Genomic DNA, 26,280 nt, shown 5'->3' with positions numbered 1-26,280 from the left:
ATATATATATATATATATATATACACACACACACATGAAGGAAGTTATCATTGGAAAGGACATTTTAAGTGTAAGAAGTACAGTATGTCCTTTTAGAGAATAGTAATCATTATAACTAATAATTTGCCTCCTCTTTATTTTAATAACTGCATAGATGATATTATTCACAATGGTCAAAAGGTAGGAGGAATTCAAAGGTTCAACACTAGATGAATGGATAAACAAATTGTAGATGTCCACCCAGTGGAAAGGAATGAAGTACCATTCTGAGAATAACTTGGCTGAACTTTGGAAATATTATGCTAATTGAAAGAAACCAGTCACAAAAGTCCACAAATCATATTGTTACGGAAAGAGCTGGCAAGTGACACAGAGAGGCAGCAGAATGGAAGTAAAATAAAAAAGTTTACTCCATTGATGGGGATCATCACACCTAATGGCAGTGCCCTGATCGACCCCTCGATTGGGCTACAACTCTTACTTTTACAGGGTTTTACAGCTTTGATCTTACTCAGTTGGTTACATTGCATTTTCATAGATACCCAAAACATGATAGCAAGGCAGTTGAATTTCAACCCGGATGCCCGTTCTTTGTTAGGGAAGTTACCTTTTAGATTCATTCAATTACCTACTCTAGCCCGGGGGAAGGGAGCTTGTTTGATTAACAAAGCTAACAATGGTTCTTTTCACTTAACAAACTTTTGTAGGGAGGCTAGGTATCTCCAGTACTGGTTGATTCTGAATTAAGCTGGGTGAGGGGCAGAAGTTATCTTATATTGTGATATTTCCTAAATTTTCATTTATTAAAGTTTTCCCTATCATTATGATTCCATTCATGTAAAGCTCAGAATTGGAAAGGCTATTCAGAAAAATTTAGGGCTGGTGGGAGGGTAGAGAAATGAGTGTGTGGCAGCGAAATGATATGCGGCTTCTTTCTGGGGTGATGAAAATGTTCTAACATTGACAAGATATTTTGTACAACACTGAATATACTTAAAAATCATTGGGTTGTATACTTTTAAAAAGGCAAATAATAAATATTCAAATTATGTCTCAGTAAAGCTGTTTTTGAAAACAACATAGGTTTAAAAAATCAACCATTAACTACTCTTGAAATAACCAACTAATAATTATTCTGTCTTTGTGGAGGCACATGGAAACCAACCAGTTAAATCTAAAGCAGCTCGGAAGAGAACTCAACCTGCATCTGGAAAAACAGTAAGTCTTACATAACTTACAGGTTGAGTAAAATAGCAAGTCTCAGAATATCACTGCTGTAGATTAAAATAATAAATTTGATCATATCTCTGAATATACCTCAGAACTCTGATATTCAATTCTTGTTCAAATATATTTTGTTTTAAAAATGATTTGACTTTGAAATAAGATGAAATATCTTGGTTTATTAATTTTTCCATATAACTGTTTCATTCTGTGAGCAATGTAGCTATTTGAAGAATTTATAAAAGAAAAAAATCAGTACCAGGGAAAATATCAGTAGAGCAGGAAAATAACATAAGAATATTCAAGGCACTTTGTTTATTTGGAATTAAAATTTATCCCAAAATTAATATGAGCTTTCTACAAAATAAAATTAAGGTAGAACCAAAACAAGAATTCTTTGTTTTCACTTAAAATACAGCATCTCTGGGCTGGGGATGTAGCTCAGTGGTGCCATGCCTGCCTGGCATGTGCAAAGTCCTGAGTTCAATCCCTGGTACCAAAATAAAAAAAAAAAAATCTAGTATCTCAGGAGAAGCAAAACTTTTCCTACCTAAATTACATACTTGTTAGAACTAGATTTTACCAAGTCAGATAATGTACTTTTTTTTTAGACAGGGTCTCAGATTGCCCTGGAACTTGCTGTGTAGCCCATGCTGGTCTCGAACTCACAGTGATCTTCCTGTCTTAGCCTCCCAAGTGGTGGGATTACAGGCGTGCGCCACCATGCCTGGCAGATAATGTATTTTTGAGATACTTATATTTTTCAACTAGAATTATTAGTATTATTGCTTCGTTAAAATTAGATAACTGAAGGAGCTGGGGATGTAGCTCAGTGGCGTGGCGCCTGCCTTGCAAGCACAAGGTCCTGAATTCGAACCCCTGTACCAAAAAATAATAATTAGATAACTGAAAACTATACACTATTTTCAAAGATCAAATAGTAAAATGGTGGTACGTGCATGTAATCCCAATTCTCAGGAGGCTGAGGCAATAGGATTGCCATGAGTTTGAGGCCAGCCTGAGCTAAATAGTGAGTTCAAGGCCAGCCTGAACCACATAGCAAGAATCTGTCTCAAAACACCAAAAAATAGGCCAGGGATTTAGCTCAGAGGCACCGCACCTGCCTCAGGAGAAAATGGCCACACTCGTGTTTCTGCAGGAAAGATGGATTTGGTCTTGTTTGTCACTGAATACATAGTTTGCAAACAAAAAATTGCCCAACACTTCTGTTTGTGAACCAAATTGTTCACAAAAGCATTCGTGAACTGAGGTACCACTGTATGTGAGGTAGGCAGTGGAACCACTGAGCTAAATCCCTGACTCACTATATATGTATATACAGATAGATAGATAGATAGTTGGTTAATGCTGTTTTCAATGTACGTAACTTGAGTGGAATAACTTGATATTTCATTAACTCATTATATTTTTCCACTGTATTCCACCTTCATTTTTTCTTACAAAATCATAATCCAATTTGTTATTCATAGTTTAATGTTTTCTAGTGAAATCATAGTAACAGTTATTCAGGGAATCTTGTTAGAACTTCTGTAAGTCATCCTCTCATTCATTCAAAAGTGTGCACTGGGGACCGGGTGTGGTGGCATGCGCCTGTAATTCCAGTACTCAGGAGGCTGAGGCAGGAGGATGGCTGTGAGTTCGAGACCAGCCTGGGCTACATAGTGAGTTCCAGGTCAGTCTCAATACATAGTGAGATCCTGTCTCAAAAAACCAAAAAAAGAAAAAGTAGCAAAAGAGAAAAAAGCGTGCCCTGGGGTTGGAGGTGTTCCTCAGTGATAGAATTTTTGCCTCGCACTTATGAAACCCTTGGTTTGGTCCTCTGCTCTGAAAACAAATCCAAAAATGTGCATTTAATGCCTGATACCCACCAGACGCTACTAAGTAGCTAAGTACAGGGATACAGAATAATAGGAGGGCTGGGATATAGCTCAGTGAAACTGTGCCTGCCTGGCAAAAGTAGAATGCTTTTCTCTTTGTAGTCAAAATACTTTTCCTTCTCATCCCACCAAAATGTTTCACTATCTTTGAGGATATAATGTTAAATATTTTACAGCCCTACTGAAGCTCTCAACAAATATATGAAGTATAACTGAAACATATGGTGAATGTTTAGATTTAAAAATTTATTACAGTAAGGCCAGCATGGTGGCAGACACCTGGAATGCCAGCACTTAGGAGGCTGAGGCAGGAAGATTGCTGAGAGTTCGAAGCCAGCCTGTCCTACATAATGAGTTCGGGGCTGGGGTTTAGCTCAGTGGTTCCGGAGCCTGCCTTGAAAGCTCAAGGACTCGAGTTCAATCCCCAGTACCCACCAAAACCAAAACAAAACCATAATGAGTTCAAAGGCAGCATAGACTGCATAGCAAGACCCTGTCTCAAAAAAAAAAATCAAGAAATTCATTACAGCGAAAGACGCATTGTATTAATGTCTCAAAATTCTCCCCCTTCAAGCGCACATATCAAGTCATTCTTGGCACCTTCTGAAACAGTTCTGGAAATCCTCCTTCTTGAGTGTCATTACAAGATAATGAAAAAATTACAGTGAATGCTACTCCTGAGTGCCATTTAACTGAAAACCTTGTTTGTAAAACATCATCCACCTTACTCTACAGATCTGGCACCACGTGCCTTCTGGATGTTCCCTAAAGTCAAAATGACCATGAAAACTAAGCGTCTTTTATCATTTCACAATATTGAGGCAGCCACAAGAGCACAACTAAAGACATTCATGAAAGGACTTCCAGAACTGCTTTATACATGTGTTCAATGCAGTGGGGTTGTATTTTGAGAGTGATCAATGACAGTGTATATTTTGCTTGCTATAAGAAGTTTTTCTAAAACTTTACTGTATTTTTCTGCCACATTTCCTATATTTTCAGTGATCTGCAGATGTATATTTCAATAATAACGTTTTACCCTTACTTTTCTTTCGTGCTGGGGATCAAACTCGGGACTTTGCACTTGTGAGGCAGGTGGAAGCACCACTGAACTAAATCCCCAGACCCTACCCTTACTTTTAAAGAACACATGTATCCTTTTAAATAGGAAATAGTTACTCTTATGTATGCTAGGTATAATTTTTAAAACTGTAGAAAGATCTCAGAAGGATTTAAGAAAAAGATGCAAAATAAAAGATATTTAAACTGGAAAGAATCTATCCTTACTAGTTGTTTTCTTTTAACAGGTCTTCCATCACTTTGATTTTTCTAGTCAAGAGTCTGTGCCAAAAAGGAGAAAGTTCAGTGAACCAAAAGAACATATATAAAAATTACTTTTCCTTCTGTACATTTGAAAAGGTCTTCTCATTATTTAAAGTAAAAGATGCTTTATTATTATTTTAAGATGTGTCCTTCCCCACCTCTGAAAATGTATATGCAGTTTTAAGCAGTTCATACACTTAAATGAAGTTTTTGGTTATTATTACTTTTTTTTTTATTTTTTTGGTACTGGGGATTGAACTCAGGTCCTTGTGCTTGCAAGGCAGATCACCGAACCACTGAGCTAAATCTCCAGCTCAATTTTTGGCTCTTATATTGTGGTCCTTGATTTTACCTGAGGTAAGTCCAAGAGAAATTTGGAGCAAACCCAAATATAGTAATTGATGCTGTTCATTGTCTACTCTATATAGATCTGTCTTCCATTTTAATGGACACTTTCTTTAAATCTGTATAAACTGAAGGCCCTATACTGCAAACCACTTTTTGAAATAATGTTTATTTTGGTATTAAAATTTTGTAGGATTCATTTTTCCTGTTGTTAAATTTGTACCATATAACTAGCTGTTTTGTCATTGTGTTGTTATTAAGACACTTCTTCAATATATGTTTATATTGAATTAGCATGTATAATGTGTGATTTAAAAAGTGCTACTCAGCTTTTGAAAACTTTTACTACAGGACAATAAGATGACTGATTTTTTTTTAAAGACAATAAAATGTTCAGTTTCAAGGTTTTTTCGTGGCTTCTAATTTTTATTTAATTAGCAGAGGTATCTAGGTATTGATTTTGTTTTTGGTACTGAGGATCTAATTCGGGCCCTTGAGTTTACGAGGCAGGCACTGAAACCACTGAGCTAAATCCCTGGCCCTAAATTTTTTTTTTTTTTTTTTTTTAATTCAGGGTCTTGCTATATAGTTCAGGCTGACCTTGAACTCACTATGGAACCTAAGCTGGCCTCAAACCCATGGCAATCCTCCTGCCTCAGTGTCCCGAGTGCTGGGATTACAGGCATGCACTGCCACAACCATTTTGGTATTGATTTTGCCCTGCTGTCTGAGAAGCTGAGGCCTGAGGATCTCAAGTTCAAGCCCAGCCTGGGCAACTTAGTGACACCCTGTCTTACATATTTTAAAACCATAATATAAAAGGAGAATGGCAAGTTGGGGATGTAGCTCAGTGCAAAGGTGTGAATTCAATCCTCAATCTAAAAAAAAAAACCTGAGCACTTTGTTGTGGGAGTGTGAAAGACAGCATTTTAAATGAAACCTAGGTCCTAAGGCATTTCAGCCTTGCTATTTCCTTTTTCCGTTGCTTTAGAAAAGAAAAAGCTTAAAACTCCTTCTGTTTGCCTCTAGTAGTTTCAGCAGCCATATTCCATGCACTTGTCAGTTACGAGCACTACCTAGGGAATTTTTACCATATGGTAAAAAATGTACCTATTCTGTTTAATGTAAATTAAATAAACATCCACAAATAGGCTCAGATCAGGTTTTTCTATAACAGTGAGATTATATTGGGTGTCAGAAACAGCCAATTTTAAAGTATTTATTAACTGCTTGGATCTTAGCACTTCTTACTGTGTTTCTCCAGTATGCGCTGCTACAGTAACACACCTGCTACTCTGAAATTGGTCAACAGAAACCTTTTGGATTGGCAGTTCCTGTTAGCTCACTGGACACTGTGATTGGCCGATTTAATGGGGCTGGAGGGCACAGCCCACTTTTCCTCTTCCACCATACTTCTCTCATTGGATTGATCAGCTGTCAGGTTGAACCTAAACCTGCCCCTTTCTGGAAATGTTTGTCTGGATCGCAACACAATAGCCAGGGAGATCCTCCCCTTGTAAGCTCCAATTGGCTGAACTCAATTTTAGTGGTTTCTGATTGGTCTTATGAAGAAACACCAAGGTAGGTTGCCTAGTGATCCTAAGGAAGCTGATGTGTTATTCCCTCTTGCAATCTAAGGATCAGGAAGTTTGTGCTGTTCGTGGCTGAGAAGTTTTTCACCTAGTAGGACAGGGGTGGGGTGGAGGGAACAGGTGTCCTCCTAAAATAGAGCGCGAGCTGCAGCCTGCCTCCAGCCGTAACCCAGGAGTAATCTCAGGTAAGGAACAGAAAAATTAGATTTTCTAACAAAACTATTTTTTAATAGAGAAAGGGCGGGTTTTATTTACTAATGCTTGGCCATTTGTTTTATCAGGTAAGAATTTTAACTGGCATCTAACCAGAGGAAGTTAATTCCTGAAAGAAAATTCCTCTTTATTTTTTCCCCTTAAGGGTTTAAAGTTTCTTGGATTAGGTTAGGAAATAATCCCAATTCAATGCCTGAAGACATTTATTTTGTAGTTCTGTTTGTCTTTCATCTTTCTTGCCTCCCACCAAAAATTATACTGTATTTGAAATATACCCTTATACAAAGAACCTTTTATAAGTCACTTCATTTGTATTTGTGTTAAATATGCATATATATTTGTGAGCATTCTTTTTTTTGAGACAGGGTCTCACTATGTAGTTGAGACTGACCTGGAGTCTGAGACTGACTCCCGAGTGCTTGAATTACAGGCGTGCGCCACCACGCCTGGCTTCTGAATATTCATTTTAATCGGTATATTTATTGAACACTGAACAGCGTTAAAAGATACTGTGCTAGTTGCTATGGAGAATATAAATCTCAAGAAAATATCCTTTCCTTTGCCCTCAAGAAGTTTACAGTTAAGAGATAACCATACCAAAAGAGAGACTATAATAAATACTTTAAAGGAATTAAGTTTAAAGTTTTTAGTTAGAGTATAGCTGAGGGAGAAACCAATTCTGGCCATAGGGGATATGGGTGTTGGATAGAGAGATTCATTTAAGTCTTCCCAGTAGGTCTTTTATAGGTGATATGCCTTTGAAGAAAGTTGAAATTTAGCCGGGCATGGTGGCTCACGCCTGTAATCCCAGCACTCGGGAGGCTGAGGCAGGAGGATCGCTATGAGTTCGAGACCAGCCTGGACTACATAGTGAGACCCTGTCAAAGAAAGTTGAAATTTAAAGAGGAAGGGAAAGGGGAGATAAACTTATCAATTGCAAAGAAGTAGTGGCCAAAAGAACGATGTGTTTTTAAAATGTTACATAACAGTGTATATTGGGAGTAATGGGAAATATTGTTAGAAGGTAGAGCCAAGTTCAGTCAGAGCCACACTGAAGGTACTGTTCTTTTGATATCAAAGATAGTCTTTTAGGGCCAGGGATTTGGCTCAGTGGTTCCACTGCCTGCCTCACAAGTGCAAGTACCTAAATTTGATCCCCGGAACAAAAAAAAAAAAGTTACTGGGTAGATTATTTTAAATAACTAGTCCATGATGTAAAAAGACATGTGTTTTGATTTTTTTAAATTTTTCTTTCAATGTTAGGATGGGTTCAGCGCCTTTCACATGCCAAGTACATACTCTATTACTGAGCTATACTTCTGCCTTTTTTTTTTTTAATTGACAAAGAATTTGCTAATCTTTGCTAGTTTTTCTTGTTGGCAGCTATTTGTATAATCACAAAATGACTAGCTAGGGCTAGAGATGCTAAGTCTCCTATGTGGAACTACTACACGATCTTCCTCTTCTGATCTTCCAAGTATTATTAACTAGTTTAGTGATCTTCAAAGTGAATGGATGAGGGGGCGTGGTGGTGCACACCTGTAATCCCAGAACTCAGAGGCTGAAGCAGGAGGATCGCTGTGAGTTGAGACCAGCCTGGGCTACATAGTTCCAGGTCATTCTCAACTACAGAGTGAGACCCTGTCTCAAAAAACCAAAAAAAATATGTCAAAGTGAATGGATGAAAGGAGACCCTAAGTATAGGAAGAAAATATTAAAACATAAATTTCTGTTCAGGTTCTTTTGTTCTTTTTCACTTTGTATATTTTGTGTATTTTTAAAATTTATTTTTTGTGGTGCTGGGTATTGAACCCAAGGCTTTGTGCTTACTGGCAAACACTACCCCAGATCTTTGTGTATGTCTCGTAATGTAGTACCATTGAATATTACAGAAGTTAGATATAAATTGTGTGCATGATGTCCCCATAATTTTTTCCTGTTCCATCTTGGGGAATCCATTTTTTTTTTTTTTTTTTTTTCCCAGTACCAAGGATCAAATTCATCTGGGGATCCATTTTGTAAAAGAGAAAACAATGGAGGACATTTATTTCTGCCTTATAAGTTATATGCAAGAAATCACCATACTTAAAAGATGATCATTTCTACTGGATGTTAGAATTCCTGATTTGGTCTCATCATTACCATTTGTGGAGTCTAAGCTGTTGTACTTTGAGAATGATACCATGTTGGACACTTAATTTTTCTAGTCATTAATTTTTTATTGTGGTATTGGATACTGAACCTAGAAGTTCGTGTATGCTAGGCAAGTACTCTACCACTGAGCTATGTCCCCAGCCCCTGATTACTACTTCTTCCTTAATATATTTAAGTTTGTAAATACTATTCGTAAATACTAGTATGTATATATGAATATCTATAAATGTTTATAGAAATACATATGAGTATTTTTTTTTCACCACTCCATTCAGAAACAGGTGAGAATGACCACATTAACTCACCGGACCCGTCGCACTGAAGTAAGCAAGAATTCTGAAAAGAAGATAGAAAGTGAGGAAGACACTAATCAAGAGAAGAGTCTAGAGAATGAGGATTCTGGAGACTCTAAGGACATCCGCCTCACTCTTATGGAGGAAGTATTGCTCCTGGGACTAAAAGATAAAGAGGTAATGAAGTTAGGTTTGCTACACTCTCTCAAAAACCCAAATGTTGCTGGGTGTGGTGGCGCACGCCTGTAATCCCAGCACTTGGGAGGCTGAGGCAGAAGGATTGCTGTGAGTTCGAGACCAGCCTGGGCTACATAGTGAGTTCCAGTCAGTCTCAAGTACATAGTGAGACCCTGTCTCAAAAAACAAACAAACAAACAAACAAAAAAAAAAACAAAAAACAAAAAAAATCCAAATGTTGGAATGTTTTGAGACGTAAACTGATAGAATGTTTTTGTTAACGATAAAAATGACTTTGAAATTGAATTACAGGGCCGAGGATTTAGCTAAGTGGTTCCGCTGCCTGCCTGGCAAGTGCAAGGTCCTGAGTTCGATCCCCAGTATTTAAAAAAAACAAAAAAAAAAACAAATTGAACTACAGCCATCTTGGAGATGAAACAATCTGGGAGTGTGACTGATACTTGAAGAGTAAAATCCAGAAGTATAATTACTTGAAGTATAATGTAATTGCAAAATTATAGAGGACACAGGAAAGGATAATGCAGTGCAAAGTTTTGTGTTTGTAGTTTCCCAAGCTAGTTTGATCATGAAATAATAACCTCTTATTAAAGTAAGAAAGAAGGCCCACACACTGAAGTCTTGAGCTTTCAGAAGAAAGTCTTAAGGAAAAGACAAGGAATATGTATGATTAGCTGTCATCCATAAATAAATGATGTGTAGATTTTGTATAACAGAAGTAATTTTTTCATTTGCTTATGTGGATCTTTAGAAGCTAAATATTAATACTTTATAAGGATTATTTCAATTTTAGAAAATCTTAAATAATTCCAGCTATTTTTCTTTCTAAATTTCTCCTTTAGAACATATATTTTGTAGTTGGTCTTGAAATAGTAAGTCTTGTGATATAACCAGATATTTTCTTGGTTTGTTTTTGTTTGTTTCAGTTTTTTGGGATAGGGTCTCACTATGTTCTTCAGGCTGCCCTTGAATTCAATATGTAGCCCAGGAGGGCCAGGGATTTAGCTTAGTGTTTCCAGCACCTGCCTCACAAGCGCAGGGACCCGAGTTCAAACCCCAGTACCAAAAAACGAACAAACAAACAGGCTTGCAGCGATCCTCCTGTCTCAGCCTCCCGATTCCTAGGATTGCAGACATGAGCCGCCATACAGCTCTTTTCCTGGTTTTTCTAGTAGTCATGTAGATTATCCTTCATTTGTAATTTAACTTTTTACTGTTTTCTCATCACCCTCTCCCCTCATGAAAAAGTCATAAAAATTATATATTTTATTTTACTTTTTTGGTATCAGGGATCAAACTTAGGACCTTTTGCTTGCAAGCAGGCATGAGACCACTGAGCTGAATTCCTGGCCCAAAACATATATATTTTAAATAATCTGTTTTCTGCCAGGTGTGGTGGTGTACACCTAGAAGAGTTTGAGGTCAGCCTGGGCTACATAGTTCAAAAACAGCCTGAACTACATAGGGAGACCCTGTCTCAAAAAACAAAACAGTCTGCCGAGCTAGATATGGTGGCACACACCTGTAATTTCAGCACTTGGGAGGCTGAGGCAGGAAGATTGCCTGAGTTTGAGGCATGCCTGAACTATATAACGAGACCTTGTCTCAGAAAACTGAAAAATCTAATCTAGGTCAGTACGTGGTTTTTTCCTTTTAGTTTCCTGATTGTACAAAGTGAACAATAAATCTTGTTAGTAGTTACTGCTATTGTTGCATTGGGTAAGAGTACCAGGACTTGTCAGGATTTTGGTTTTTGTTAAGAAAACAAAAACGCTGTTTGTTTTATTCTTTATTACATCCAGCCATTTAACTCAAAGAATTACTTACTGTTATATAAAAGGAAATAACCTGGGAGAACAAGCCCTCTTTTAACAGTAGGAAAATACAGTTAAGATATTTGAGGTCATCCTCTGTTTCCCCAACTTCATAATGCACCCTGTTCTCTTCTAAAATTTGGGCTTCCTCTCACTTAAATTTGGGTTTTGTTTGTAACCATTGACCTTCTAAATTTACTATGAGCCTTTTTATCTCTTTTGTCTCCTTTATATTTTATATTTGTATAACTTAGCATTTTCAAAGCATTTTGCATTTTTTTATTGCTTGATCCTGCAAGGCAAGTATTATCTCTCTTTATGGGAATCAAAATTAAATGGATATTTTGGCAATAATTTGTGTAATTTACATTAAACTGACTTAATAAAGAACATGCTTACAAAACAAGTACCATATTTTTCTGTACTCCTTGCTGAGGTAAAGATTTTTCAGGAATATTAACTTTAATATGACCACAAGAATTTCATTCTCCTGGATAGCTTCATATGGATTTTAATTTATGCCTCCTATAAAGATAAAAGATTATTTTATTCCTTAGTAATGTTTGTCACATGCATTTTCTCAGTTTGGGCTTTTCTTTTTTCTATTCTGGTGTGTGGACCAAAGGTTTATTATGCTTAAGATACTGATCTTATGTGACAAAAGGCATAATCCTGGGAGGACATTAGCCATACCAGCAAGATACACTTTTTGGTATGATGAGTGAAGAAAATTACAAGTTATAAGAATACAAGCAAGAAAAGTAAAATTTTCATGGGGAAATAAACATTTATAGTTATAGGCAAGTAATAATTATTCTCAGCAGCAATGGAAATACGGTTAAAATTATAAACTTGATCTAATGTAATTTTACAGTGTGATATTTACTGATAGCTTCTCGGTAAATGAATATGATAACATTTGTTAAAGAGGTTTGAGACACAAGAAATTTTCTAGCCGGGCATAGTGGCACACACCTGTAATCCCAGCACTGGAGAGACAGGAGGAGTGCGTGAAATTCAAAGTCAGCGTGGGGTACATAATGAGTTCAAGGCCAGCCTGAACTGTATGTCGAGACCCCATAAAAAAACTATGTGTCGAGACCCTACAAAAAAAGGAAATATGAAAGTTCTACACATTGTTTTCTCTCTCTTCAAACAAGATACTCTGGTCATAAAGGACAGAGTGGGAGGTGTAACTCAGTAGTAGAGTGATTGTCTAGTATGCACAAGACCCTGAGTTTGGTGTCCAGTGCCACAAGAAGGAAAAAACTACTGCATGAGGCTTCAAAATGCTTGCAACCACAAAATACTCTGGTCATAAAGGGCAGCAGATCCAAGTAAGAAGTTTGATAACCCAGTTTGCAAAAAGAAAGATATTTAGAGGCAGTAAATAATACTTACTAATGGGTCTTACATTAAAGTCTAATGTGTATAGTTTTGCTTCTCAGTTCACTTTTCCAGCCTTAGATTAGAACTCATATCACATATCCCCTTATGAAAGAGAAGGAAACTGTTCTACTTAAGAAGAGATAAACTGGGCATGGTGGTACATGCCTATAATCCCAGCACTCACAAGGCTGAGGCAGGAGGATTGGTAGTGAGTTTGATGCCAGCCTAAAATATGTAGCAAGGCCCTGACTCAGAAGCAAAAAAAAAAAAGAGAGATAAATTGGGTAAGATAATGTTCTTTTTCTCTTGCATCTTAAACCTTAAGAACAAACGAATAGATAGGCCTCATAGATTTTTCTTTTTTGTGGGAATATGATTATATTAGTTTACTGTGGCTGAATACTATAGGCTCGGTGGCTTCAAAAGCAGAAATTAATTTTCTTGCATTTCTGGAGGCTACATCAAGGCTGAACAGTTTGATATCCTCTGCAGCCCTTCTTGCCTTGCAGACTTTTTGTCTAATGTCCCTGCCTCCTTGGAGTTTCTGTGTGTCCAGACTTCCACTTTACTTACTTACTTACTTATTTATTGGTACTGAAGATCAAACTCGGCGGAACCACTGAGCTAAATTCCCGGCCCCAAACTTCCACTTTATAAGGACACCAGTCAAGTTAGGTTAGGGCCCGCTTTAACATTCACCTCATTTCACCTTACCTTTTTAGCAGCTCTTTCTCCAAATACAGTTACATTCTGAGGATACTCACTATTACAGCTTCAAATAATGAAATTTGAAGAAATATAATTCATCCCATAACAATGACTTAGAAAGTTTTGGAGATAATTGCATTTTAATTTACTCACAGTTTACCTCAGAAAGCCTCATTACAGTTATATAATGGAGAGCTGGATACAGTGGCAGGCATCTATAGTGCCAGCCATTCAGGAGGCTGAAACAGCAGGAGCCTGGGAGTCCAGAGTTTGAGGCTAGCCTGGACGACATAGTGAGACCCTGTCTCAAAAACAAACATTTGTATAAAGATGTGATTTCTCTCTAAAGTGCATTAAAAAAATAAATAATAGGAATAAGTAATCGCTTCTCGGCCTTTTGGCTAAGATCAAGTGTAGGAATAAGTAAGATGTGGTTATCATCCCTCAAGGAATGTAAGATCTTATAGGGGAGAAAAAGTATATATATAATAACCATACTATACATTAAGCATATAGTATAAGCACTGTGAGAAAGGTTTTTTGTTTTTTGTTTTGTTTTGTTTTGTTGAGACAGGGTTAATTGAGACTGAGCTGAACTCATTATATAACCCAGGCTGGTCTTGAACTCACAGTGATCCTCCTGCCTCAGCCTCAGTCTCAGGCTGGGATTATAGGCGTGCACCACCATACCTGGTGAGAAAGGTTTTTTAAAAATGCCATTGAAAAGGAAGAAATTCCTTGATGTCTGTTCTTTGTTTTCTCTCTTTGCCCTCACCTGTATTCACAGTTGTCCAAAAGATTTAATGTGAGAATGGCAAATAGAAAAAAAAAAAAAAGTAACTGAATCAAAGGGTTAGAAGTTACAGAGATTTTAATTGGTGGGCAATATTTCTTGTTTAGTAGCCTTGAAAATAATCACTTGAATTAGCTCTTACAAATTGAACAACCATGGCCTGACCTTAATATCAGACAGGAACACCGGAAAATTTGTTTGCTGGAAAAGAGCCTCACCTAGTATTCTTAGTAGTGTTTGGCTTCTGTGTTTCAATGGCTGCCCACATAAATTTTTAAAAAGTAAATAAAACTGTTTACTATTTTCTTTTTTGTTTTTTTACTATTTGCTTACAGGAAAAATGTACTATAACTCAGATAACTCTTAATTTATTCAGAGATATAACCTAGAGATAAAGACCCTACTATCTGCATTAGTTCTTTATGGCTTCTAAAACTTTTAAATAAATCACTGAGGTATAAAGGAAGGGAAGTAATTTAGCTTTTTTTTTTTTTTTTTTTTTAACCATTTCCTCAAAATTTATTTTGCTTTTATATGCCTCTCTCTGGGAAATAGTGACAACCTAGATTTGGAAATACATAAAATAATTCATGTACACTTAATTTCTTGCTCTTTCCCATTGTTGCCTGGTTCCCGCCATATTTTTGCCTCTTTAGTTACCTTTTTTTTTTTTTTTTTTTTTTTTAACCATTTCCTCAAAATTTATTTTGCTTTTATATGCCTCTCTCTGGGAAATAGTGACAACCTAGATTTGGAAATACATAAAATAATTCATGTACACTTAATTTCTTGCTCTTTCCCATTGTTGCCTGGTTCCCGCCATATTTTTGCCTCTTTAGTTACCTCTAACCTGTTGCAGAAGCCTCTTATTGAAACTCTACTTCTTTGTATTGTGCTTCCCTTTCTGCAAAATACAGAACTAAAAAAATCCTATAGTGTCTCCTAAATTAAAGAAAAATCTTTTTAATTTATCTTTTGTATTATGGGGGATCAAACCCAAGGCCTCATACATAATAAGCAAGTACCCTACTACTGAGCTACATCCTCAGCCCAGAAAAATACAATCCTTTTTTCTTTTTTTTTGGCGGGGGGACAGTGTCTCACTGTGTAGTCCTGGTTGGCCTTGTACTCACTGTGTAGCCCAGGTTGACTTCAGTTTTGGAATCTTCCCATCTCAGCTTCCTGAGTGCTGGGGTTACAGGTGTGTGGCACCATGCCTGGGTTCCCGCCAGTTTTTTTATTTTAAGTAATTTACTTTTAAGGCTTGTGACAACAACAGAAACCCACCTCTGTCCATTCTTTGTAGACATCTAATTGCACTTACTGTGTTTTCCTGTGGTAGTTAAATCTTTCCTAGGACTCTCATCTTTTGCCATTAGAAGTGTTACTGTTGACATTTTCACTGTGGTCATGAGATGTAAGGGAATAATGCAGGAATTGAAATTATAAGAATTCATCCAAAGTGGTATTTTTCTGTTTGTTTAAGGTGTGTATATGTGTAAATACAGTACATACCTTGATAGAGAATTTAAGCAACAGAGGCTAATATAATTAACAAAGTAGAAAGAAAAGAAGAAAATCTCATTTCCCAGAAAAACTGTGAATAGTTAGGCATCTCTTTTTGTAACATTTCCCTTTTTTTCACATTTATGAGTAATTCAAAGATTAAAAATATATGTTAAAAAACAGGCTGAGGGCCAGGGATTTAGTGCAGTGGATCCGCTGCCTGCTTCACAAGTGCAAGGTCCCGAGTTTGATCTCTAGTACCAAAAAAATTTTTAAAAATAATAATTATGATCTTTTGAGCCGGGAATTTAGTTCAGTGTTTCCACCACCTGCCTTGCAAGTGCAAGGTCCTGAGTTCAATCCCTGGTACCAAAAAAAGAAAAAAAAAAAGGCTGAGAGCTGGTCGTGGTAATGCACATTTATAATACCAGCACTTGGGAGGCTGAGGCAGGAGGATTACTGTGAGTTCTGGGCCAGCCCTGGCTACATAGTGAGTTCAAGGCTGGCCTGAACTACATAGCAAGACCCTGTCTCAAAAAACAAACAGGGCCAGGGATTTAGCTCCCTGTTGCTGCATCTGCCTCACAAGCACAAGGTCCTGAGTTTGATCCTCAGTATTGGGGAAAAAAAAAACAAAACAGGTTGAGGACATAATTCAATGATAGAGTGTCTCCTTAGCATGCACAAGGCCCTGGACTTCATCCCTAGCACTAAAAATAAAAAAAGTGTGATATAATGAATTCCCATGTAACCAAGATTAGCTATATATGCATGTGTTTGGATAGAATAAAGTGGGTCTGGTGAATTGTAGTTATAGTATAGACTGCACATAATGGTTAATAAAGAACTTTGGGGCTCTAAAAAAAAAACAGACTGCACAATTTTAATCTTAACAACATAAAGATTATAATCTAATAATTGGGAAGTAATAAAGTATGGGATGGGGATGTAGCTCAATGGTGCCACACCTGCTTGGCAAGCCCAAGGTCCTGAGTTGGATCCCTAGTACTGCAAAATAATAATAATAATAATAACAATAATAATAAATAAAAGTATGGCAGGGATATTAACTTATCTTTCATAGCAAGAAGTCAATTAGATATTGCCTAAAATCGAAACATCTAGTTTAAAAAATGATCCTAACCTCTTTTTTTTTCTTAACCTTGGAAAGGAATCTTCCAGAAAATATCTCTACTAATAAATGTTTGAAGCTGGGCATTATGGTACATGCTTGTAATCCCAACACTTGGAAGAGTTAAGGCAGGAGGATCATAAATTCGAGTCCCACCTGGGCATCTTGTAAAGACCTTGTCTTAAAAAATAAAAGGACTAGAGATGTAGCTCAGTTTGAAGGCCCTGGGTCCAATGTGTGGTGCGGTAAAGAGATAGGAAAGAAGGGGAGAAGAGAAAGAAAAGAGGAAGGAAGGAAGAGAAGGACAGAATATTGGCTTGAAGTTCAGTAATTGCTTCAGCTTCACTTCACTTTCTTTTATTAAATTTAAGTAAAACTGCATTCATTACATTTTATTTTAATGGAGACAAATTTTTTTTCTTTTTTTTTCCTTTGGTATCGGGGATCGAACTCCGGTCCTTGGCGATTGTGAGGCAGGCGGCAGCACTACTGAGCTAAATCCCTGGCCACATTACATTTTATTTTGAAAATTGCACATATAAAGCCAGGTACAGTGTCATTTTGCCCATAGTCCAACTACTTAGTCTGAGGGAGGAGGATTATGTGAGCCCAGGAGTTGGAGGCCAGTTTGGTCAACAAAGCAAGACTTTTCAAAGAAAAAAGAAAAAGCCAGCACGGTGGCCCACACCTGTAGCCTCAGCACTGGGGTTGGCTGAGGCAAAGGAGGGATCACCCTGAGTTCAAGACAGTCCGGGCTACATAGTGAGTTCATGGCCAAGCTAAACTACAAAGCAAGACACTGTCTCAAACAAAAAAGAAAAAGTACATGTAGAAATCATCCCAAGCCATGAGTGCCATCATCTTATTAATATTTAAGTATATGTAAAGCCAGACTTTTGTCTATACATAAAATATTAATATCTTCTCCCCTATGTACCAATACTTTTTTGTGTGTACTTCCCTGCCCCCAGGCAGTCAATTTGAATGTCTTTCAACATTCAGAGTTTCTTTAAGGTGTGTCCTCAAGGAAGTTTGAATAAGGAAGGACACTTTGAATATTTGACTAAGCAGAAACTCAGCATAAAATGTTAACTGAATTTATTGAACTTTCATTTCCCAACCATTTACAAGAATAAAATGACATTATTTGGTAATTTAATTTTTTGTTTTGTTTTGTTGTTGTTGTTGTTGTTGTTTTGAGACAGGGTCTCATTATGTATTTGAGACTGACCTGGAACTCACTATATACTGTAGCCCAGTTTGTTCTTGAATTCACAGCGATCCTCCTGCCTCAGCCTCCTAGTGCTGGGATTACAGGTGTGCACCACCACACCCATTGCAGGTAATTTAAATTTAAATATATATAATCTTTGACTCAAAATTTTAAGAATTCATTTAGGGCTGGGAATTTATCTCAGTGGTGTCACCGCCTGCCTCACAAGTTTAAAGTCCTGAGTTCGATCTCTGTACCAAAAAAAAAAAAAAATTCATTCAGCGGTTTGGGAGGCTGAGGCAGGAGTATCACTACTGTGAGTTCAATGCCAGCGTGCACTACAAAGTCAGGCCTTGTTAAAAAAAAAAAAAAAAAAAAGCCAAATAGAATTCATTCAACAGGAATACATACATAAATGAATATTTATTTATACAATTTTTTGTAAAAGCAAAAAACTGTCAGCAAGGGGCTGGGGATCTAGCTCAGTGGTTTTTTGCCTCGCAAGCACAAGGTCCAGAGTTCAATCCCTGGTACAAAAAAAAAAGGATTCTGGTAGAGATATTCTGTTTGGGCCAGGGATTTAGCTCAGTGGTGCCACCACCTGCCTCGCAACCCACAGGGTCCTGAGTTCCATCCCCTGTACCAAAAGAAAAAACAATTTATCAGCAACCTAAATATATGTAACTAGTGGCCTGGGTAGATTATTATTAGCACATCTAAAATATGGTACAACTTATGCAAAATACGGGTAAGAGAAAGAAGTTGCTACTCACTATGATCTCATTTCTATAAATAATGTTAACAAATATATGTAATACTAGAATATGTGTATAAAAATTTAGGGGAAAAAACACTAAACTGTTTGTAATGGTCATCTGGAAAGGGATAAGATTCCAGGACACTTTCATTTTCTAAGTAACACATTTCTATAATGTGATCTTTTTTTCATTTATACAAATTAACATTTTTTTAAGAAGGATGAAGTAGCGTCGGGGATTTAGCTCAATGGTTCCACCTCCTACTTCACAAGTGCAAGATCCCCAGTTTGATCCCTGGTACCAAATAAATAAATAAAAAGAAAGGATGAAACAAAATCTGCTATCCAAAGATTTTATTCTACCAAGCCTCTCCAGGATTCTCCTTTGGTTATGAGACAGTATATGTGATTTGAACTGTTCTTAGTAATTTCTAAAAGTTTCTTTTTTTCCTTATATATACATGTTATCTTTTGGTAATGAAATTTAATGATTGAATGATGACCTTTGCTACATGTGTGCCAGATCTTTCTGTTCAGATATACAAAAGCATTGGCTCTTTAACCCTGAATCCTTATTATAGGTGGTTTGAGAACTGATCAAGCTAGCTAGATATATTTAGACAGAACACAGAAAACAACTGTAGAAATGTCAGTACCCCATGATGTTCTACATCTGGGTTTTTATCATGACTCTGTTCTATTACCCTAAAGAACAGTATCATAGTCTCTATTGGTCATCTGTAGCCATTGTATATGGAGAATATGCACTATTATCTTCTCTTTCTCGGTGATTATCTTTTTCTGAATCTAGTCTTGTGGTTGTATATAGGTCTTTGCTTTAATAATTTCTTTTAGGGGCCGGGGATTTAGGATTTAGCTCAGTGGTTCTGCCACCTGCCTTGCAAGTGCAAGGACCCGAGTTTGATCCCTGGTACCAAAAAAAAAAAGAAAAAAGAAAAAAAATAATTGCTTTTAAAGTCCTATATGTGTGTTTTTATACTTTTTCCTATTATTGCATAAAAAGAAGTTTAAAAAACTCAATTGATAATTCACAACTGTAATCTCAGTACTTGGAAGGCTGAAGCACTGAGTTTCGAACTAGTCTCAAAAACCCAAATAAATAAATATTTTAAAAAATGAACTCAATTGAAGAGTTTCAAGATACTATGCTAGGAAAGGGTAATATTAAAAAGCACAGCTATCTCCATTGTTTCTTTATTTGTAGAACTTTTCATTTATAGTTGTTGGTAATCCGATATCACTGTCATTGAGGCAAAGGTTTTATATTGTCAGGAAAAAACTAAACAAATGAAAATTTTCCTCCAGTTGCTTTAATATTGGCTGAAAAGTTTGCACACCTGTTGAGATATTTAGTCACCAGGATTATACATAAATTATGTCTAAATAAGTTGTGTCCTGAAGTAAGTTATAGTTTAACCTTAATTCAACAGCTAAATTCTATAAACTCAAATATTGAGCTTTAAAAAAGTCTGTCTCCTTAAAGAGGAGTCACAATTTTATGACACTTTAAGTCTGGGTGAGGTGGCACATACCTGTAACTCAGCACTTGGGAGGCTGAGGCAAAAGGAGGCCTGGGCTACACAGTAAATTCAAGGCCAGCCAGGACTATGTCACAAGACCCTGTCTCAAAAAAACCAATTATGACTTTTGGAGGGGCTATAAGCAGACAGGGGAAGAAACAAACTTAAAGATTAGTTCCTTGGGAAATTTAGAGAGGTTTTGATTTTGGTTTTTTGAAACAGGATCTCACTATATAGTTCAGGCTGGCCCCAAACTTAGGGTGATCCTCTTGCCTCAGCCTCCAAATGCTAGGGTTACAGGTGTGCACCACCATGCCCACTGGGAAATTTTAAATGGATGTTTATAGCTCAAGCTAAGCTTTGCCATATTATTAAACATTTACTTTCTCTTTTTTTTTTGGTACCAGGGTTCAAACTAGGGACCTTGCACTTGTGAAGTAGGTGGTAGAATCACTGGGCTAAATCCTGGCCCTTTCAGTCATGCATTTATACATTCAAGAAATATTTGTTGAGCAGATAATAGTGTCAGTCAAAAGGGATATTCTCTCCTTAAGCAATATGTAGACTAGTGAGAATAGTTGAATGCAATGTGATGTAATAGGTGTGACATTTAGAGAAGGTTATAAGAAGATGAGACTGGGGATTGAACTGAAGACCTTATGCTTGCGAGGCAGGCAGCACCACCACTGAGTTAAATCCCAAGATGTGACTCTTGTACACAGTTCTTTTTTTTTTTTTTTTTTTTTTTTTTTTTTTTTTTTTTTTTTTTTTGGTACCAGGGATTGAACTCAGGTCCTTGTGCTTGCAAAGCAGGCGCTGGAACCACTGAGCTAAATCCCCGGCCCCTTGTACACAGTTCTTAAGTGCTGGAAAGAGTTGAGGTAAAGAGTATTAATTATTCTACCCAGCACTCTCAGGTTGTGCAAAGGCCACTGGGCCAAAACAGGATCCTGAGTTTGATTCCCGGTACTGGAAAAAAATTCATTACAATAAAAGACACACTGACATTAATCCCCCTCACGTCAGGCACATTATACTGTCCCTTCCATCGTCTAAAGCAGTCTGGAAGTCCTCTTTCATGAGTGTCTTTAGTTGTGCTGTCTGTCATGGCTTCCTCAATGTCCTGAATCTCTTCAAATCACTTACTTGCCATGGTATTTTGACTTTGGGAAGAGCCAGAAGTCACAAGGTGCCAGATCCAGTGAATAAGGTGGATGTGGATAAGGATACACCATATTTTTATCAGCCTCCCTTTTGTTGAATGGCATTTGGTGGTAGCTTTCACTGTGTTTTTTATCACACCTTATGAAGACACTCACAAAGAAGACTTCTAAGCCGGGCATGGTGGTGCACACCAGTAATCCCAGCACTCGGGAGGCTGAGGCAGGAGGATCGCTGTGAATTCAAAACCAGCCTGGGCTACATAGTGAGTTTCCAGGTCAGTCTCAACTACATAGTGAAACCCTGTCTCAAAAAAAACAAAAAAAAAAGAAAAGAAAAGACTTCTACCTGTTTTAGAAAGTGCCAAGAGCCAGGTGTAGTGTTACATACCTGTAATCCCAGCATTTGATCAAGGCCGAGGCAGGAGGATCACTGCAATTTTGAGGCTCGACTGGCTTAATAGTGAATTCAAGGCCAGCATGAACTACATAGTGGGACCCTGTCTCAAAACACCAGAAAAGGGAGAAAGGGACAGGGACATGAAAATAGAAGGAAAAAATGAAAACAAAACTTTTATACATAGGGAAGGAAGGGAACTTGAGGGGGGAAATAAGATAAAATAAAAAATTTTTTTTTTAAAAATGCCTAGAGTGATGCCAAGTCACATGCACCTGTAATCTCAGCACTCAGGAGGGTAAGGCAGCAGGATCACTTCAAATTTGAGGCCATTCTGGACTAGGTAAGTGTTCAAGAGTGACAGCAGTACTTTGAGAAGGATTAATGACAATGTGTCTTTCACTGTAACTCTCTTTTTTAGACAGGGTCTCCCTGTGTTGTTACCCAGGCTAGCCCTGAACTCACTATGTAGCCCAAGCTGGTCTTGAACTCATGTTGATCCTCCTGCCTCACCCTCCCAAATACTGATATTACAGGTATCCGCTACCACACCCAGAATTTTTTTTTTTTTTAAGAAATTTTTTTAAACGTAAACATTCACCATGTGGGGCTGGGGATTTAGCTCATTGGTTCCAGCACCTGCCTCGCAAGTGCAAGGGTCTGAGTTCGATCCCCGGTACCAAAAAAAAAAAAAAAATTCACCATGTATTTTTGATAACCTTTGTATACTCAGTTTAGTACTCTGGAATCTCCGATTCACACAAGTTACATGTAAACCTTTTAAGCAAATATTGTCAAACATACCAAGAAATAGCTCTAAGATTCAGAAGAAATAATGATAGATCTTCAGATATTAAAATATAAAAAGTAACTGGGCCAGGGATTTAGCTCAGTGGTTCTGCTCCTTGCCTCACAAGCAGAAGGTCCCGAGTTCAATCCCCAGTACCAAAATAAATGAATAAATAATAAATAAAAGTAAGTTTTTTTTCCCAGTACCAGGAATCAAACTCAGAACCTTGCACTTGCCAGGCAGGCATGGATAATGTGACTTTGTGGGGGGGTACCAGGGATCGAACTCAGGCCCTTGCGCTTGTGAGGTAGGCAGCAGAACCAATAAGCCAAATCCCCAGCACTTGCAACATTTTTAAAGGAGTAAAAGAATCACAAAATGAAACCAGTAAGAAATAACCACAAATAATGGAGAAAATATGAAAATAACTCATAACTTTTACAAATGAGGAATTTTTGAAATCCAAATTCCAGGGTTAGATACAGGAAGAGACAGTTGGTAAACGGGAACCAGATAAGACGTGACTCTTCAGCGTGCCAGGGGTACTGATGTGCTTCTAGCCCTTGCTACTCAGAAGGCTTAAATCACTGTCTTTTTTATGATCCGCCTATGTAATCTTTTTTAAAAGCAAAACAGTGATTGGTACATTTTATACATACATAATGATAGCACTCATCATAGGGGTTTGTACCTGTACCTGCTATATTGTGCTTCTTTTTTCCCATTCCTTTCCCTTCCCTTTGACCTCCTTCCCCTCCTTATTTACAAAAGCTTTGTTTCCATTTTTTCTTTCTATTCTCTTTTTTTCTTGTCCCTTCTTTTCTTTCCCACTCCCTCCTCAGTTGTTCCTCTTCTCATAAGAACATTTTCTTCCTGTTTCCCAATATCTATTATATATTTTAGTCCTTATTTCCATTTTCAGTTTCTCAGAGAAACGATGCGGTATTTAAACATATGTGTCCAATTTATCTGACTTAAGAGTATGGTCTCAGGTGCATCCATTTAGCTATAAACGTCTCAAGCTCATCCTTCTTTATAGCAGAGTAGTACTCCATTGTATAAAAAAATCTTGGTCTATTCATGAGTTGATGGGTATTCGGGCTGTTTCCGAGATTTAGCTGTTACACACTGCCACTATGAACATAGGTGCACATATATCACTGCCGTGTGATGCTTTAAATTCTTTTGGGAAGATATCAAAAAGGGGAATAGCTGGGTCAAGTGGAACTTCTAATTTTACTTTTCTGAGGTATCTCCACACTGGTTTCCACAGTGGTTGCACCAGTCTCCACTCCCACCAGCAGCGGAGAAGGGTTCCTTTTTCCCCACGGCAGCACCAGCATTTGTTATTGGTTGATTTCTTGATAGCAGCCATTTTTTCTGGAGATGCAATCTGAGAGTTGTTTTAATTTTCATCTCTTGAATGACCAGTGATGTTAAATATTTTTTCACATTTATTTACCATTTCTACTTATTCATCTGAGAAGTGTCTATTCATTTTGTATGCCCGTTTTGGGGCCGGGTCTTTAAATTTAGGAGGTCTGATTTTTTTTTTAAGTTCTTTATATATTCTAGATATTAGTCCTTTGTCTGAGGAACAGCTGGGAAATTTTTTTCCCACACTGTGGGTTGTTTCTTCACTCTGTAGGAGTTTTCTTTTGCTGTGCAAAAAGCTTTTTAATGAGATAAATCTCAGTTTTTCATTCTTTATGATATATCCTGTGCAGTTGGGGTTTTGTTCATAAAGTCTTGGTTTACACGAGTGTCTTCAAGAGTTCTACCTATTCTACCCAGCAAATTAAATGTTTCTATATTTATATTTAGATCTTTTATTCATTTCAATTTTAGTTTAGTGCATGGTAAAAGATGATGGGTCTAGTTTTAATCTTTGGCATGTGGAAAGCCAGTTTTTTCAGCACCATTTATTAAAGAGGCTTTCTTCCAGTGAAGGTGTTTGGCTCCTTTGTCAAAGATGAAGATAGCGGAGTGTGTTTGGAGTTGGTTTTGGGTCTTCTAATCTGTTCCATTGATCTTCTGGCCTGTTTTTGCTAGCACCATTCTGTTTTATCACAGTAGCTTTGTAGTATAGTTTCAAGTCAAGGATTTTGATGTCCCCTGCCTTGGCTTTGTTGCCCAGAATTGCTTTTGCTATTCTAGATCTCTTTTGGTTCAAAATGAATTTTAGGATTGTTTTCTCTAATTCTGTGAGATATGCTATCAGTATTATGATTGGGATTGTATTAAATCTGTATAACATTTTTGGAAGTATGGCCATTTTCACTGTATTGGTTCTTTCTATCCGAGAACAGGGCGTGTTCTTCCATTTTTTAATATCCTCTTTGATTCTTTTTTCAGAGTACTATAGTTTTCCATGCAAAGATCTTTTACTTCCTTTGTTAGATTGATTTCTAAGTCTTCTTTTCCTTTTAATTTTTTTAATGTTATTTTAAAAGGTATTCTTTCCCTAATTTTTCTCTCAGGGAGTTATTTGTGTATAGGAATGCTGTTGATTTTTTTTTTTTTAAGACAGGGTCTTGCTATGTAGTTCAGGCTGGCCTTGAACTGAGTAGCCCAAGCTAGTTTTGAACTCACAGAGATCCTCCTGCCTCAGCCTCCCAAGTGCTGGGATTACAGAGGTGCACCACATGCGTGGCCTGCTGTTGATATGGGGGGTGGCTATCAGGGATCAAACTCAAGACCTTGTGTTTGCGAGACCTGCTGTTGATTTTTGAGTGTTGACTTTGTATCCAGCTATGCTACTGAATTTGGTTATTAAATCTAGAAGTCTTTTGGTGAAGTTTTTGGGGTCTTCTATGTAGAGTACCATGTCATCCACAAATAATGTTAATTTAACTTCTTCCTTTCCTATCCTTATTCCTCTTATTTCTTTCTCTTGTCTAAATGCTTTGGCTAATGTTTCCAGAACTATACTGAACAAGAGTGGTGGCGGTGGACCTCCTTGTCTCATTCTTGATTTTTTTTTTTGTACTGAGGATTGAACTTTTGTCCTTGCACTTGTCATTCTTGATTTTTAGAGTAAAAGCTTTCCGGTTTTGTCCATTTAGTATGATGTTGGCTGCTGTTTTGTTACAGATGGCTTTTATCAGATTGAGATACAAACCATCTATGCCTCTTTGCTATAGGGTTTTTATCTTGAATGGGTGTTGGAAGGAGGCTAAGATCCCTTGAACCAAGGAGTTAAGAGGCCAGTTTAGGCATCATAGTGAGAGACCCTGCCACAGAAGAAAAAACTAAAATAAGTAACTCTCCATAAAGCAGTATAGAGAATGATTAAACAGAAAATAGGAGCGATATTAAGAGACCAGAGTCTTAAGAAAGACTGCAGTCCTGGGAAAGATAAAATGTAGGGAATCCAAAGTTGTTGGAGGTTAAAGCTGTGAATTTTTGAGAACTAAGTAATTAGCTCATACAATCAGGAATCACAATGTATACCAAACAGGATAAATAAGTTCACACGCAGGCGTGTCGCAGTCAGACTGCAGAACACTAAGAACATCTTAAAGGACCAGGGAGAAATGAAACATCCTGTGCAAAGAACCCACAATCCACAAGAGTGATAGATTTCTCACTGTAACTATAGAAGATAGAAAAGGAGGCGTAGTATCTTTAGTGTAATAATAATAATAAAAAACTATCAAACTTGAATTTTATGTCCAGAAAACTATCCTTCAAGACAGGTGGTAGAACCTGGACATAGTGGCACATGCCAGTAACCCAGCACACAGGAGGCTGAGGCAGGAGGATTGCCACAAGTCTGAGGCCAGTCAGGGGTATACAGTCAGTTCAAGCCCAGCCTCAACTACTTAGTGTGACCTTGTCTCA

General features: G+C 37.3%; 2 protein-coding genes across 2 annotated transcripts in view; both read left to right on the top strand.

Annotated features, from left to right (window-relative positions):
• Hormad1 (HORMA domain containing 1) overlaps nt 1-4,976 on the top strand; it is a 26,644-nt gene extending 21,668 nt beyond the window's left edge. The window contains exons 14-15 of the mRNA XM_010616420.1: nt 1,150-1,218; nt 4,430-4,976. Coding sequence (XP_010614722.1) covers nt 1,150-1,218; nt 4,430-4,510 — 150 coding nt within the window. The 3' untranslated portion in view covers nt 4,511-4,976. The remainder of the gene's footprint in view (nt 1-1,149; nt 1,219-4,429) is intronic.
• A 1,023-nt stretch (nt 4,977-5,999) lies between these two features.
• Golph3l (golgi phosphoprotein 3 like) overlaps nt 6,000-26,280 on the top strand; it is a 47,064-nt gene continuing 26,783 nt past the window's right edge. The window contains 3 exon segments of the mRNA XM_010616415.3: nt 6,000-6,442; nt 6,444-6,567; nt 9,025-9,219. Of these exon segments, the coding sequence (XP_010614717.3) occupies nt 6,402-6,442; nt 6,444-6,567; nt 9,025-9,219 (360 nt within the window). The 5' untranslated portion in view covers nt 6,000-6,401.

Source organism: Fukomys damarensis, unplaced genomic scaffold (assembly GCF_012274545.1).
Source record: "Fukomys damarensis isolate Sample0158 unplaced genomic scaffold, DMR_v1.0_HiC HiC_scaffold_33, whole genome shotgun sequence".
In the NCBI taxonomy this organism is placed as follows: Eukaryota; Metazoa; Chordata; class Mammalia; order Rodentia; family Bathyergidae; genus Fukomys; species Fukomys damarensis.
Note: the sequence above shows the minus strand (reverse complement) of the source record. Positions and strands in the feature narration are given on the sequence as shown.